Source organism: Naegleria gruberi (assembly GCF_000004985.1).
Source record: "Naegleria gruberi genomic scaffold NAEGRscaffold_4, whole genome shotgun sequence".
NCBI classification, from domain to species: Eukaryota; Heterolobosea; class Eutetramitea; order Acrasida; family Naegleriidae; genus Naegleria; species Naegleria gruberi.
The window spans coordinates 240,895-255,631 of NW_003163323.1; the positions used below are offsets into that span (position 1 = coordinate 240,895).

Consider the following 14,737-nt stretch of genomic DNA (forward strand, 5'->3'; position numbering starts at 1 on the left):
CTCAAAACAAATAACGTACCATTTTTTTCCCAATTATTTTTAGAAATATTTTTGGAGGCAAATCAATTTTAAATTTTATTATTTTAAAAAAAATGGCAAGCAATGTGCAAAAGCGTTTGGTTTTGATTGGCTTGGGAAATCCTGGTGATAAGTACAAGCTCACCCGACACAATATTGGTTGGATGATTGTTAATGAATTCATCAAGGAATATTCATTTCCGGCTTTGAGAGAATCTAACAATGATGCCATGTTGTCGCAGAGGGAAAATGTTTCGTTTTGGACACCTTCGGAATTGAGAAGAAGTTTTGTTGAGAAAGAAATTCAACGTTTGAGGAGTAAATGGTATCATGAAAAGAAGAGGGAATTAGGAGCTAATTTTGATGAAAATAATATTCAATATCCAAACTTTGGAAATGCTGACATTGGTATGAAACAATTGGAGGATCGTGTGAAAAATATTATTGCTTATCCTACATTGGATGTTCACTGCATGTTACCATTATCTTTTATGAATTTGAGTGGTGGACCTGTCAAGAAATATTTGGATATGAATGGAATGAAAATTAATCAATTGGAGGATGTGAATAGAATTTTGGTTATTACCGATGATGTTTCACAACCATTTGGAACATTTAAATTAAAAGCTAAGGGAACACATGGAGGACATAATGGACTCAGGGATATTGAAGCCAAGCTTGGAACTGATAAATATCACAGACTTAAAGTTGGTATTGCTCCACTCAAAAATCCAGATATGGCCAAACAAGCAGGTCAAGATTTGGCCAGTTTTGTCTTGGGCAATTTCACTCATGAAGAACAAAAAGACTTGCCAAAAGTCGTCTCTAGGGGTGTTGAAATTTTGAAAGACTACATTTCATTTGACTTCAAGTATGTCAAGACGTAATTGAGTATCATTGTAAGCAAACTTCAACTTTCCACAATAAAAAAATGCCTCCACGAAAAGCTTCCACACCTACATCAGCAGAGAAGAGAAAACGAGAAAAACTCTCTTCGGGATTGAATTTGTCAGAGGAAGAAGCGAAAATGCTTGATCTTGCCATATCGGGTGGTATTAGCAACACATCACCATCTGGTAATCCAGTTACACCAACAAAAAAGAGAAAATCAGAATCAACTAGCGAAAGAGCCTTGTTGGAAAGAAAGATGGTAGAGACTGCCAATGAATTAACCTCTCCAACAGCTTTATCTTCTCCATCTTCTTCGGAGAAACGAGTTTTCAAAACCCCAACCCGATTGAACAAAAAAGTTGAGACTCCCTCCAGTAGTACTTCATCTAGTAGCACCACCACTGCTTCTGCAAAATCTTCTCCAAAATCTTCTCCTCGTACTACACCAACTAAAACAACAACTCCAACAAGAACCACTTCAACTCCAACCACTCCATCATTTAGTAGTGATGGATTTTATAGTGAGGAGCAAACTAGAGGTGGTGAGGATACAAATCAATTGAATGCTGTAGCACTGTTTGTGGAAAATGCTGCAGATTTTCAATTTTCAGATACTCATGTAGCTTTTTTAAAGCTCAGACAGGAAATTCAAAACTCAATTCTGAGTTGTAAACATTTGATGAAATTTATTTTTCCTCCAATAATTTTAAAGCATTTACTTTACAATGAAAATGTAATTAGTGGACAAACACCAACTCAAATAGAACAAACTATTAATCAAATGATTGATACAAATGAAATAAGAAAATTCTACATTGACAGAAGTATTTACAGAGATATATTTGGATTTGTTTTTATGGAGGATTATATTAAAACTATGTGGATTCAACACGAGGTAAGTTAGTGGTAGTAGTTCAGCAGAAAATATTAAACCATTTAACCAAGACCTATATTAATAATTTAGAAAATACTTTGAACGAAGAGGATAAATCAAGATTACCAGTATTTCAGGAGGAAAGAAAGAAAGAAATTAAAAAATTGCTCAGTGCTTCTAGAATTAATGAACTGAAAGATATTGTCAAGAAATTCTGTGAGCTTGTATTACCAATGATAAAAGAACCTTTCATTGAGAAGAGAGATTTAATCGATTTACTTTTCGAAGAAAATGATTCAAAGCAAATCACTCATGATGAAGCCATAACACACCTCATGTCACTAGGTGCCCTAACTATAAGAGATATTGAAAGTTTCTTCTTCTCCATACCAAACCTCTCTCAATTCATGTATTATCTACACAATGGAAGAAAAGAAATATTGAATGTATTGAGGAGAAAGCAATTCAAAGAAATAATGGTAAACACCTTGCTTCAAAAAAATATTAGAAATACCATCTTCAATCCAATGTTTCACATAAGGGATATGATTGGGGACGGAGATGTCACCGTAATCGACATCAATGGACAAGCTATGCTAAGGCTAAAATAGGGAAGCATTTTTGTTACAAATTTAGCCAACATTTACAAACTGGATGGAAATAATGTATTTATTTTAGTAACTTGGCAAATTAGTACCAAGTAACTACAGGTTGTTTTGGTACTAATTCCTCAGTTCATACACTAATTAACCTGAGTGATTAAGATTCCACCAAATTACTGCTAGATATCGAATTAGGGCAAAGCGTACCCCTTGGTTGTCTTTCTGGTTGAAGGATTCTCCGTGTCTAACGATCATGAAGAAATAGTTTACTATTTTGAATAGAGAAATACTACAAAAAAAAACCGATCATATCTAGATATCACACAACCACGGGTGAAAATTAGCTTCTAATCTATTTTTTTCACCAACACATGCCTTCGCCATCTCTTCTTGATAATCCTTTTCAAGCTGTGCAAAGCACATCTGCTTTGTACACAATCAATATTAGATCTTTCTTTCTTCAAAAGAGAGATCGAATTGTTTTCTTGTCAGTTGTGATCATACTACTAACTCTTATACTTCCGCTATATCATGATATTTATTATGAGAATAGTTTACTTTCAAATACAATATTTTGCACAAATAATTTAAATAATGAGAGGTCAAATCAAATATTTTCGACTGATGAATGGTCTGATAGCATGCACTGCAATTCTTATGTTGCAAACCATCCATTCATCAAGAATTGTCAATTCTCTGACTATTTTCCTCAATTTTTAAGAAGCATTCCAAAGATTTATATAATTTTTGCTGAATACGCGATCAAATTTATAATTTACATGTTTCTGTTGATGATATATTGGAGATTTCATAATGTAATGAACAAGCTCTTCAAGTTTTTATTACTTAATGAAACAATAGAAATGGAAAATGAGGCAAGGCAGCAAAGAACCTCAGGGGAATCACATCATGTGTACCTGCTGTGTTCTGAAGTTTCTAGATGTTTGTGTTCATCAATTTGGATAATGAGTGTACAAATGGTGTTGGGAAGAAATGCTCCAGCTTTTTTATGGATTTTAGTATATAGTTGTCTTGGTTCGGTTGCTCTAGAAATGAGTAAGAAGCCAAGTATCGATTCCAAACAACAAACACATGTGACGCCTCCACCTGAACGTTTGCCCATGTACAGAAAAATATTTAACTTTTTAAGGAAACTAATAATAGGCACACATGCGACAACATACGTTACTATTACAGTAATGGTGATATGTGAGCTCTTTGTAATGATTTACTATTTGAAATATTCAGCTTCATTTTGCTCATGCGTTGTAGTTTCTATTCTTATTGTACAAGTAATGACTATTGAATTGATAGATTTTATGAGAAATCACTCTATTGAGTTTGTACAACAACGAGAGATGCAAAGTATGAAAAAAGTAGCCAATTTATATAAGAATCTATACATGACAGCACCTGACACATTTCTCTCATGTGTATGCGATAGTGATGATGTATTAGTAAGACCATCCGATACAAAGGTGGAATCAGCATACTTGTTTCTTCAGTCATTCAAGATTGTCCAATACAACAACACAGCAATAGATACACTTTCATGTGCTTCCTCACTCTCCATTAATCCTGATAATTATTATAATCATTCAGATCATGAAGTGACTCTTGGTGATGTGATTATTAATCCTTACAAAGAATCTGATGAGGTAATGAGAACAGCAGCACTTGGAGGAAATTTACTCAGTGTCAGCGATTTACAAAACTCTGCTGTGTTGAAGCTTGGTGAAGTGTTGCAGGATGTTATTCAATCACCTTTTGACCAAACATCTAAGCAAACACCAACTCACGAGAGAATCCTCCCCTTGTTTGTTAAAGGAAAAAATCAAACAATACTAACATGCTCTTTGAGTATATCAAAGATTTTGCTCTATGATATCGACTCTGCAGGTGAGGGAATGGTCTTTTTTAATATCATTCTTCACGACATTACTCAAAAATACAAACTATTGGATGAAATCAATGTAGAAAAGGAGAAAGCTATTGAGGCCAACAAAGCAAAGAGTCAATTTTTAGCACAAATGTCGCACGAATTGCGAACTCCTCTTCATGGTATTATTGGCCTTACTGATGTGTTGCTATCAAAATGTAAAGAAGAAACAGAAAATGAGAAAAACTTGGACACGTTTGATAAGGCTGTAAATCTCAATAATATTTGCAAGGATAGCGCCACTATTGCATTTGTGGAAAGTGAAAAATCTCACTCACCAGTATTGGAACAACAAACGAACATTATTCAGACAATAAGGTATAGTGGTAACATTTTACTAGGCCTTATTAATGACTTATTGGATATTTGCAAGATTGAATCCTCGAAAATCAAGTTGGAAAATAAGAAGTTCAATTTGAGACGTGCTATTGACCAAATTCATTGTGGAATGTTTCAATTACAAGCTAGAGAAAAATCATTAGAGTTCAATTTACAGCTCGGTGAGAATGTTCCAACTTTTATAGTTGGCGACGAGTATCGTCTTGTTCAAATCCTTATCAACCTGGTATACAATGCCATTAAATTCACCGATATGGGATCAGTTTCTCTCATTATTGAGTCAAAACCACCATCTGAAGACAACGTTTATGAGCTTACATTTAAGGTAACTGATACTGGAATCGGAATTTCGCAACATGATTTGAAGAGATTGTTTCAACCCTTCTCTCAAATATTGAGCACTTCACACAAGCAGACCAAGATTAATGAAGGTACTGGCTTGGGTCTTTACATTTGCAAACAACTTGTCGAAATGATGAGAGGTACCTTGTGTGTTGATAGTGAGGAAGGCGTGGGAAGCACTTTCTGGTTTACCATTAAATTCCATGGTGAGTTTATTCCTGGCTTTGAAGAAACAACCCGCTCCAAGATACTTTCTAAGAATGTATCGTCTAAATCACTGCTATCCCTAGAAAATTGCAAGAAAAATGAGCTAACAACAGTTAGAACACCAACTATTGAGGATTTTGAATCAAGTTTACCAAAATTGAAAATTCTAATAGTTGAGGATAATGCAATCAATAGAATTGTTTTGATTAATATGTTGAAGAAAATTGGTTGTACAAATATTGCAGTGGCTCAAGATGGTTTGGAGGGTGTTCAACAATTTGAAGAATTTAAAAAGACCAATCAACTTTTTGATATAATTTTTGTTGACATTTTCATGCCTAGATTGGATGGTTATGGAACTGTAAGAAGAATACTGGAACTAGAATCCAACGATCCTTCCGATCATCACTCGATTCTAGTAGCCCTGACAGCAAATGGGTTTGAGGAAACCAGAAATTATTGTCTAGAGCATGGATTTGATGTGTTTATGAGCAAGCCATTCTCAATTACTGATTTAGAGCAGTGTGTAACAAATTGCATGACCAGAATCCATCCAAGTAGTATAATTCCGTAAATTTATTTTTACAAAATTTCAGTCGGAAGTGATATTGAAGTTAAAATAATTCAGGCTGAATTACATCTCTTGACATTTAAAAACTCCAATTAGACACTTCAATGAAAGATGAAGTTTTTTGTCGGGCGCTATGTCGTTCGCTTAGTCGCAAACATGCCGCCAGTTGACTAGAACCGATCATTAAGAACTGCACCAATGTTAAATAATACAACATATCAAAAAAATGGAAGATATTCTTGTAACTTGTTTCGTGTACATCCCTCTTGGATGTATTCTTTTACTTTCAATCTTATTGGTGGAAAGATACGTTCAATATAAGAAACTTTGCAAAAAATATGAACACTTACCAGGTGTTACTCAATTTTTACCACCTCACATTGCTCAATTCCTTCCTAAATGGATGCTCCCAGATGGAATCATTGATAATCCATTCGAAATCTTTACTCCAGACACAATCCTTCGAATCATTAAGGAAAATAATAGTGATTACTTTAAAATCATATTTGGTATTGCCAATTTATCATTTGTTATTGGTGACTGTCCTGAATTAGCCAAAGAATTTGCAACCAAGGGTGCAAAAGTATTCAGAAAAACAGAATTTATGGACAGATCGAGTAAAGAATTATTTTTTGGAACCAACGTATTTGCTGAGCCAGACCACCATACTTGGTTAAAGCATAGACAATTAATTGATCAAAGTTTTTCACCATCCAATTTGAAACTTGTTGCAGATGTTACTAATGAAGTGGTTGAGAAGGATATGATTCCTGCCATTAATTCTCAACTTGAAAGAAGAGATGTAATGGTTGACATGGCGAGATTGACAATGGATGTTATTGGAAAGGCAGCTTTTGGATATAGTCTTAATTCATTCCATTCAAAGCCAGGTGAAGTAACCTTGGAACAACAAGGTAATATTTTTATGAGCTATCTTGATTATCTGAGAGTTATTCCAACAAAATTTTTGAGAAGTAACCTCAAAATTGGTGCTGTTGGTAAATTGCACTTTGCTGTTAAATCATTCACTGATGTCATTAGTAAGATTATTGAAAAGAGAGAACGAAGTGATGATAAAGATGAAGCTGCCGATATTTTGTCTCTCCTATTGAAGGAGAGAAAGAATAATAGAGATCAATCGAGTGGTGGCATTTTGACTGATGAAGAACTAGTGTCAAATTCATTTGTGTTATTAGTGGCCGGCCATGATACTACGTCTAGAACACTTGGTTATGCCACTTACTTACTCTCCAAGAATCCTCATATTCAACAAGAATTGCACGATGCAGTTGACAAAGTCGTAAAGGAAACTGGAAAAGATACATTTGATTTCTCAGACTATGAAAGTGGAAGATTGGACTATGTGAAAGCAGTATTTAATGAAGTGTTGAGATTAATCCCTGTTGCTTTTGGTTCTTTCAGAGATTTAACCAAAAATGTTGAATATAACGGAACAGTATTTCCAAAAGGAGCCATTTTTGGCATTTCATTTGTTCACACTCTCGTCAATGAAAAGTATTGGGACGAACCATTATCTTTCAAACCAATGAGATTTATCAAGGATGGAAAGTTTATTGTTCCAAACAGTAATCCATTTGTTTTCACGCCATTTGGTGTCGGTGGAAGAATTTGTGCAGTAAGTTATTGAAATCAATCATCATGATTATTAATATTCTCTCTATTATCTATATATCAATAGGGTCGTTATTTCTCAACAGTTGAAGGATTATGTGCATTGGCCAAGTTAGCTAGAACCTACTCTTTCAAACTCTCAGATCCAAATTATGTTGTTCAACACGAAATGCACATTACATTGAAGCCAAAAGAGACTCTCTATGTTGATTTCATTCCTCGTCAACTCTAATACCTATATTCTTCCGTTGCGCCTAATAATAAAACAAACTACCTTACTGCATCTTTGTTCTATCTCTTGAACTAATTCCGTGAAGTCTTCACATCCTATTAAGGTCAAATTACCATCCTCTTTGCAGGCAATAAATCCGAGAAAAACGCATTGCGAATAACTCAAAGAAAATGTCTCGTGTTCAACCAATCACTGAGAATGGTGCAGTAGAAACAACCACACCTTATACACCAAGGAAGATTATTGAAAGCAAATCCAAAGTTCTCAACTTTTTAACCTCTATCAAATTTACTCTGACACTAATAATATTTCTGGTGATATTGTCATGTACAATAGTGTTCGATTCTATTTGGATGTCTGTCTTTGCAGGCGAAGTGAGTAAATTAAGTGAGAATGTGAGAAAATCAGAGTTTAATTTAATAATATCCAACACTGAGAGATCCATTAAGAAAGTGGTGTTGGCTTCGGAATTGGCAAAATCTCAACTTTATTCTGGTTTTGACTTCTCAAATGAAACCCAGTCTATGTCTCATACTTTTAGAATGCACAAAGCTATCAAATCACATTTGAATGATCTACATATGCTCCTAGTTGGTGATTCCAATGGAAATATGTATGGAATAGAGCTGGAAGAAACCTCAGTAATGTTCACCATTGTAAACCAAGAAAAGGATCAAAGTTATTGGAATTGTACAGATCCAGATAAAAATGACGAATGTATTCACGGTGATTTTCCAGAGAGAGTTGAACCCTATTCGGATTATACTTTCATTCCTCAGATAGCATCCAATAATCAAGGAAGGACGCTTTTCTCACCACCATTTATTGATTCACATTCTAATCAATTGAGTATTGCTTGCACTAGTATTTTAGCCATTCCTCCCTCATCCAAAACCATTAACTTTGTAACCATGCTTTGAATCTTGGGGAGTTTTTTGAGTTTCTTCATGAACAAGCAGATAATATTCTAGAGGCTATTGCATTTGTCTTTGATACAAAATCCAGACTCTTGATTGTCTCTAGTAGTAAACAGAAGTTCTCTTCTGAGAGTTCCTCCACACTGAAAACATTCTCTGATGTTGGGGGAAGAATAGAAATAATTGGAAATCAAGTGGCAGCTCAGTTCAATAATGACTTGCAAAATTTTCCATGCAACACTAACTTGACTTTTGTGTTTGATCTTGTTACCTATGTATCTGTAGGAAGAATGTGTAATGAAGAAGGAATTGATTGGATATTTGTATATGATGTTCCTCAATGGAATTACATGGGTTATACTACTCACCTTATTGCTTCGGGTAATGGGTCAATTGGGCTGTTGATAACCATGTTTATTCTGGCGTTTATATTTTCCAGTATAGTTGTTAAGCCATTCAAAACGTTGATAGCATCGTTTGAATTGGTTTCGAATATGCAACTGGATAATTTTCAACTTTCGCCATCACTCATTTCTGAAGTGAAATCCTTGCAAGTTCACTTTATAGGTATGGTGGAAAGAATTAGATTGTACAGAAAGTTTATTCCAAGTCACTTGTTGAGTAAGTTGGACAACAACAATTCAGAAGATGATGTTGAGAATGTTGAAACATCTTTACAAGAAAAACCACAGGATTCACCTTTCTCAAATTCTCATTCAAGCAGTCTTTCAAGAAAACATCCCAAACAACAACCTTCAGATAATGTATTCTCGCTTTATTTGGAGAATAAGAAAGTTACAGTAGTGGCAGTGTTTTTGGACGGTGTCAATAACTTGTTCAACAATGCCAATCCAAAAGAGTGTCTTTCCATTTTGACAGATGTTTTTGATGTAATTAACTATGTAGCAAAGATTAGTAATGGACAAGTTGGTAAATTTGAAAATGAAACAGTTACAATTCTCTTCAATGCTTCAGGTGATCAACATAAACATGAAATGAAGGGTCTTCAATGCTGTCACTCCTTATTGAAGAAATTGATAACTTTACAGGAAAATAAGCTATCACAGCATATTGTTTATGAGAATAATCCGACATTGAATTTAGATTTCCATATTGTTGCAACAACTCAAGAATGTATGTGTGGTAATGTGGGAACAAAGGAGATTATGAACTTTGGTGTTTTTGGAAGTGTTCAATACAATATTCAAGGCATGATTGAAACTACAAAAGAGTTGGATATTCCAATAGTTATTTCTCATGAATTATTCCAGAAAATTGACAACAAATTTCAAGTTAGATTTGTTGATTTTAAGAATTTTGTGTTGGATGATTATTATTCATATCCAAACATTGCAGATAAAAGTCAAATTCACACACCAAGAAAAGTTTACGAATTGGGTGAAAGTATTAACAATGAAGCTGATGAATGGATGTATGAATTGAATGCAAAGGAGAAGAATGAACAATGGAATATTTACAATGAAGCATCACAAGAATATTTCAATGAGAATTTCAATAATGCTGCCACCTTACTTTCAACATATTTACAAAATAATGCAAGTGACAAAGTTGCTATCCATTTGAAGAAAAATTGTGAAAAGAGAATGACCATTGCAGATCTATAAACAATTTTTATAAACTCTAATTGCGGATTGGTATTTAAGACAGAGGACTGATTGTAAAAGGATAATTTCGAATAAGAAAAAAATGAAAAGACAATTTCAAGATGTCTCCTCGGCTAATACTGTTGATACCACACTGAAAAAAGTGAAAGAAAATCCACATGATGATGCGTATTCACTTCTTGATCAATTATCGGAAGAATGCATTGAATCAGTGTTGGTGTTTTTAGGAGTTTTGAAGAAGGTATTCCATGACAAGATTAAAATGGAAAATGATGAAGACAATGATGATGATGATGATTATACTGGGTTAATTGTAAAGGGAATTGATAGAAATCAATTTGCGAAACATGCAGTGGTTAACTGGCAACAATTGAGGAATATTAGTTTAGTTTCAAAGAACTTATTCTCTAAATGTGCTCCTTTCATGTTTGAGCACGAGACTAGGCAAGTTACAAACCAAGTATTTGATAACATTTTTTCAAACCTATTGAAGCTCAGTTGAAAATGCTCGAATGTAAAATGACTTCAGACAAGTTGAAATTGAAAAAGATTAAACAATGGGAACAGTGGTTTGCTGGTGAGATTGGCCATCTTCACAAGGTACAATCCGTTGAATCACAAAATGAATTGAAGGAAAAGGTTTTGAATAGAGCAAGCTATTCATTTAAGAATAGTAATCAGCAAATGAATGGAAGATGGGAAATTTCTGCATACTGCCACTTGATGGAAGATTTACATTTACATCATGCATTTGAATGTGATTATGATAGTTGCAGTTTTACTATTGGTTTGTTTGGAGATCTTGATCAAGTCAACCAGTCGATTAAGGAAGATTTAATGAAATATTTAGATCTTCCTAATAATACAAGTTTTAAGAGTGAAGATAGTGATGAAGATTTCTATGACGAAGAAGAAGAAGAAGACAATAGAAAGTACAATCCAGTTGAACTAATGACCTCTCAATATGTTAACAGCTCAGTTAACACCTGTGTTCTCAATTATATCAGAGAAAAGCTTGGAATTTCTTCTCAAGTCACTAATTTAGAGCTTGTTGCTGCTTTGGTTTATATCTTTCCCTATGATATTTCTGTAAAATCATCAGATATTGTCTACGAAGATGTTCAATTTAACGACGAGGAAGTTGAGATTGATTTTACACTCAACCATACTCCAAAGAAAAGTAAGGAAAGGACATATAATGAAGAAACAGATAAGGATATATGTTGCAAACCTTGTGAAGGTCGTTCTATTTTTGATATTGGAAATGATATGTTGCTTCAAATCCTTTCCTTTTTAAGATTTAGATATGTTGCAACACTCTCAGAAACAAGCAAGACATTTTACAGTGCTTATTTAAGAAGTGGGTGGTCATTCCCAATTAGAATGGGTAAGGTTATCGATTCACTCTCTCCAATTCTAAACAAGCAAGGTATTGAGAGATCTCTTTCAGTTGTACGTGATGCCAGATACTATGCATTTAACACTCACCCTTATTTTGTTCAATATTTGGAAGTAAGATATGAAAATATCGACTACCTATCCTCTGTTAAAACAGTAATGAAAGTTGGAAACCGTACTTATAGCTTTGAAGGATTTGATGATGAAGGATCAAGTCCTTATTTTACAATGGATGACATTACAAATGGGAAAGTTAAGAAATATTATCCTAAGGACCATGATTTTTACTGTTCAAATGGCGATCTAGTTGTGAGAGTGGAAGCCATTGCTACCCTAACCAACATGTTTGGATATATGGATGGTAAGGATTTAGTAGAGAAATTCTTGGAACTTCTTCCTTTTGAAAATTGGAGATATGTAAGTGAAATTAGAATTGGAGATGAGAAAAAGAAACCAAAGCCAAAGAGAAAATAAACTAAACTTAAGTAACCATGATTTATTTACAAAGTTTGATGAATATCACCAGGGAATAGAGGAATAATATCTGCAGAAACATGAGCAAATGAATCCCTGCCCAAAATTTCATCATAATGTGAGAGAGTTCCATGATGAACAATTAGAGTTTGCTTTGGAACTAATTTCTTATGGAGCTCAATGATATTTTGAGAATTGTTGGTAATGTTTCCAATAACATTAGTGGAAATATCACCAACAAATGGTGTTTTCTTCAATGATGCTTCTCCTCCATTAGTAATTACAAAATCAAATTGTTCTCTTGTCAATTCATCCACATCTTTGGCAATGTTTCTCTCATTAAAGACTGAATCTCCAGTGACATAAAACTTAGTTTGATTTTCCTTAATTTTGACAATGTAACCATTAGCATTACCCATTGTAATATTGCCAAATTCTTCATTTTGTCCATGGATTGCATTCACTGAATGGATGGAAATGGTCAACCCTTTAACTTGAAGTTCCAAATCTTGTTGAGGATTCATCCAATGAACAACTCTGCCATCAAATGTGATATCCTCATGTTTGAATATTTGAGTCAATAGGAATTGAACACCTGGATGAGCAACGATAATAGATTTTGGATTTCCTTTCAAAATCTTTTCCAAGCCATATCTGTCTACGTGATCTTCGTGTCCATGAGTGAGAAGCCACAAATCAATATTGGTCAAATCATTTTCACCTTTGAGAGAAGGAGCATTCAAACGCTCTGATTTGAACAAACCAAAATCAAAGACATGACCTTGTGGACAAAGCATTGGATCAATGGCAATTTGAACTGTTTCGTTTGAGTTTTCAGTTGTTGTTTCATAGACAAAGGTAGCTCCACCAATTGATCTAATGGTACCTTTTGGAAGTTGTTCTGTACTTGTTGCTGTGCTCATGTTTTTTTGATTTAGGTAATCATTTAGCAGTGCAATAGTTTGTAAAATAGGTTTACGGATATGAAAAAGTTTCGGTTTTTGAGCGTGCGGACTTTTTTTCCCTCCAAACTTTAACTTCAATCCCTTAGTGTTTCGAAAGAGATTACAGTCCTCGACCATTCTACTGCCTTTGACAGTAAATTATTACTGGCTGACACAGTAGTCAATCAGCCGAAATCTGGATGCAATATTAAAAATGAAATTACAATTTGTTTTTTTTAATTTTTAAAGAATAATAACTGTACACAAAGATTTTATCTTTTGGAATAGGAAGGATGGAAGAGGAAAGAGATTGGAATATTCTCTCGATTATAAATTAATAATTTTGTAAACATGACACTAGATTTTTCTTATCCACAACATGATTTCTTCTTCTTTTCGTTGGATGTATTTTGATTTTGATCAATTCTAACAGTACCAGAGTTGGATGTTTTTGGCTTTTCTTCTTCAGTTGACTTTTTAGTGTTTGAAGGAGAGCTATCTTCGACTATTGGTTCTACTTCTCCAGAATCAATTAATCTGGATTTAATTTCTCTAGCAATAGTAAAGAAAGCTTCCTCCACATTAATATTGTTTTTAGCACTGGTTTCCATGAATGGAATTCCATAACTCTTGGCCAATGATTGTCCTCTTTCTGTTTCCACAATTTTCTTTTCGATTAAATCACACTTATTTCCGATCAACATCTTATTGACATTATCAGCTGCATGTTCTTCTATATTTTTCATCCAATTTCTAATGTTCAAGAATGATTGTTCATCAGTAACGTCATAAGTTAACATAATACCCATAGCACCTCTATATTATTATTATTATTAAATTAATATTTAGACAAATGACTATTATTCTTACCTATAATACGCTGTTGTAATAGTTCTAAATCTCTCTTGTCCAGCACTAAATAATTATCATCATTTCATGTTGTTGTATTATTATTTTACTTACGTATCCCAAATTTGTAATTTTACTCGCTTTCCATCTAATTCAATAGTTCTTATTTTGAAATCAATACCGATGGTAGTTATAAAGTTTGTTGTAAAAGTGTCATCACTAAATCTGAGAAGCAGACAACTCTTTCCCACACCTACATGATTTTAAATTTGTTATTTTTGTTGTTATTTCATCATCATCATACAAGTATTAATATCATATAATATTATACAAATAATATCATCATCATTCCGTCATCAATTCCAACGTAGGCAATTTAAATTTTAAAAAACAAAATAATCCACCCACACTCAACTTGATTAAAATCCAGTGTATACTTACCACTATCTCCAATGAGCAATAATTTACAAAGGTAATCATACTGTGCGTTACCAGATCGTGATGGTGGAGGGACTGACATGACGATTTTCTATTAATTTTTTAAAATAAAAATTTAAACGTTGGAAATGACGAGGCAAACAAGATGATGGAAAAATGCCCATTTGATGACTAAAAAATAAATATTCGCAGCTCATCACCCGTTGAAAATGTTGAAGTTTGTTGTGTTGAAATCATGTCTCTCTTGACATTAAACAAGTGTACGATTAAAATGGATATCGGAAGATGGTGTGTTGGCATATCCAATGAAAATATTCGAATTGGGTATTTTTTATTGTAAGATAGTATGAATTTTGAAATTGAATCAATATAGTCATGAAATATTTCAATAGGAATACTGATTCAATTCTTTAATCAGTTTCATTTCCTTCTTATTAAGACGATG

At 33.7% G+C, this 14,737-nt stretch overlaps 10 protein-coding genes across 10 annotated transcripts; 8 read left to right on the forward strand and 2 right to left on the reverse strand.

The window, feature by feature from the left end:
- Positions 1-92: 92 nt before the first annotated feature.
- Positions 93-905, forward strand: NAEGRDRAFT_62632 (uncharacterized protein; the record flags this gene model as incomplete). Its single annotated transcript, XM_002681885.1, has 1 exon — positions 93-905. The coding sequence occupies one exon, from the start codon at positions 93-95 to the stop codon at positions 903-905; it is 813 nt and encodes a 270-aa protein (XP_002681931.1).
- A 51-nt stretch (positions 906-956) lies between these two features.
- On the forward strand, positions 957-2,394 carry NAEGRDRAFT_78155 (serine/threonine-protein kinase; the record flags this gene model as incomplete). The annotated part of the gene is made up of 2 exons (XM_002681886.1): positions 957-1,804; positions 1,855-2,394. The coding sequence occupies exons 1-2, from the start codon at positions 1,046-1,048 to the stop codon at positions 2,392-2,394; spliced, it is 1,299 nt and encodes a 432-aa protein (XP_002681932.1). The 5' UTR covers positions 957-1,045.
- Positions 2,395-3,680: 1,286 nt separating this feature from the next.
- On the forward strand, positions 3,681-6,047 carry NAEGRDRAFT_78156 (histidine kinase-like ATPase protein; the record flags this gene model as incomplete). The annotated part of the gene is made up of 1 exon (XM_002681887.1): positions 3,681-6,047. One exon carries the CDS (start codon positions 3,681-3,683, stop codon positions 5,784-5,786), a length of 2,106 nt encoding a protein of 701 aa, XP_002681933.1. The 3' UTR covers positions 5,787-6,047.
- NAEGRDRAFT_78157 (cytochrome p450) lies at positions 6,010-7,697 on the forward strand (the record flags this gene model as incomplete). Its single annotated transcript, XM_002681888.1, has 2 exons — positions 6,010-7,419; positions 7,483-7,697. 2 exons carry the CDS (start codon positions 6,010-6,012, stop codon positions 7,645-7,647), a joined length of 1,575 nt encoding a protein of 524 aa, XP_002681934.1. The 3' UTR covers positions 7,648-7,697.
- Positions 7,698-7,817: 120 nt separating this feature from the next.
- Positions 7,818-8,567, forward strand: NAEGRDRAFT_62636 (uncharacterized protein; the record flags this gene model as incomplete). The annotated part of the gene is made up of 1 exon (XM_002681889.1): positions 7,818-8,567. One exon carries the CDS (start codon positions 7,818-7,820, stop codon positions 8,565-8,567), a length of 750 nt encoding a protein of 249 aa, XP_002681935.1.
- Positions 8,568-8,854: 287 nt separating this feature from the next.
- NAEGRDRAFT_62637 (uncharacterized protein) lies at positions 8,855-10,189 on the forward strand (the record flags this gene model as incomplete). The annotated part of the gene is made up of 1 exon (XM_002681890.1): positions 8,855-10,189. One exon carries the CDS (start codon positions 8,855-8,857, stop codon positions 10,187-10,189), a length of 1,335 nt encoding a protein of 444 aa, XP_002681936.1.
- An 82-nt stretch (positions 10,190-10,271) lies between these two features.
- NAEGRDRAFT_62638 (uncharacterized protein) lies at positions 10,272-10,691 on the forward strand (the record flags this gene model as incomplete). Its single annotated transcript, XM_002681891.1, has 1 exon — positions 10,272-10,691. The coding sequence occupies one exon, from the start codon at positions 10,272-10,274 to the stop codon at positions 10,689-10,691; it is 420 nt and encodes a 139-aa protein (XP_002681937.1).
- Positions 10,692-10,693: 2 nt separating this feature from the next.
- On the forward strand, positions 10,694-12,061 carry NAEGRDRAFT_45926 (uncharacterized protein; the record flags this gene model as incomplete). Its single annotated transcript, XM_002681892.1, has 1 exon — positions 10,694-12,061. One exon carries the CDS (start codon positions 10,694-10,696, stop codon positions 12,059-12,061), a length of 1,368 nt encoding a protein of 455 aa, XP_002681938.1.
- A 26-nt stretch (positions 12,062-12,087) lies between these two features.
- On the reverse strand, positions 12,088-12,984 carry NAEGRDRAFT_62639 (uncharacterized protein; the record flags this gene model as incomplete). The annotated part of the gene is made up of 1 exon (XM_002682038.1): positions 12,088-12,984. One exon carries the CDS (start codon positions 12,982-12,984, stop codon positions 12,088-12,090), a length of 897 nt encoding a protein of 298 aa, XP_002682084.1.
- A 389-nt stretch (positions 12,985-13,373) lies between these two features.
- On the reverse strand, positions 13,374-14,374 carry NAEGRDRAFT_30231 (rab family small GTPase; the record flags this gene model as incomplete). Its single annotated transcript, XM_002682039.1, has 4 exons — positions 13,374-13,821; positions 13,876-13,920; positions 13,969-14,107; positions 14,296-14,374. The coding sequence occupies 4 exons, from the start codon at positions 14,372-14,374 to the stop codon at positions 13,374-13,376; spliced, it is 711 nt and encodes a 236-aa protein (XP_002682085.1).
- Between the last annotated feature and the right edge of the window lie 363 nt (positions 14,375-14,737).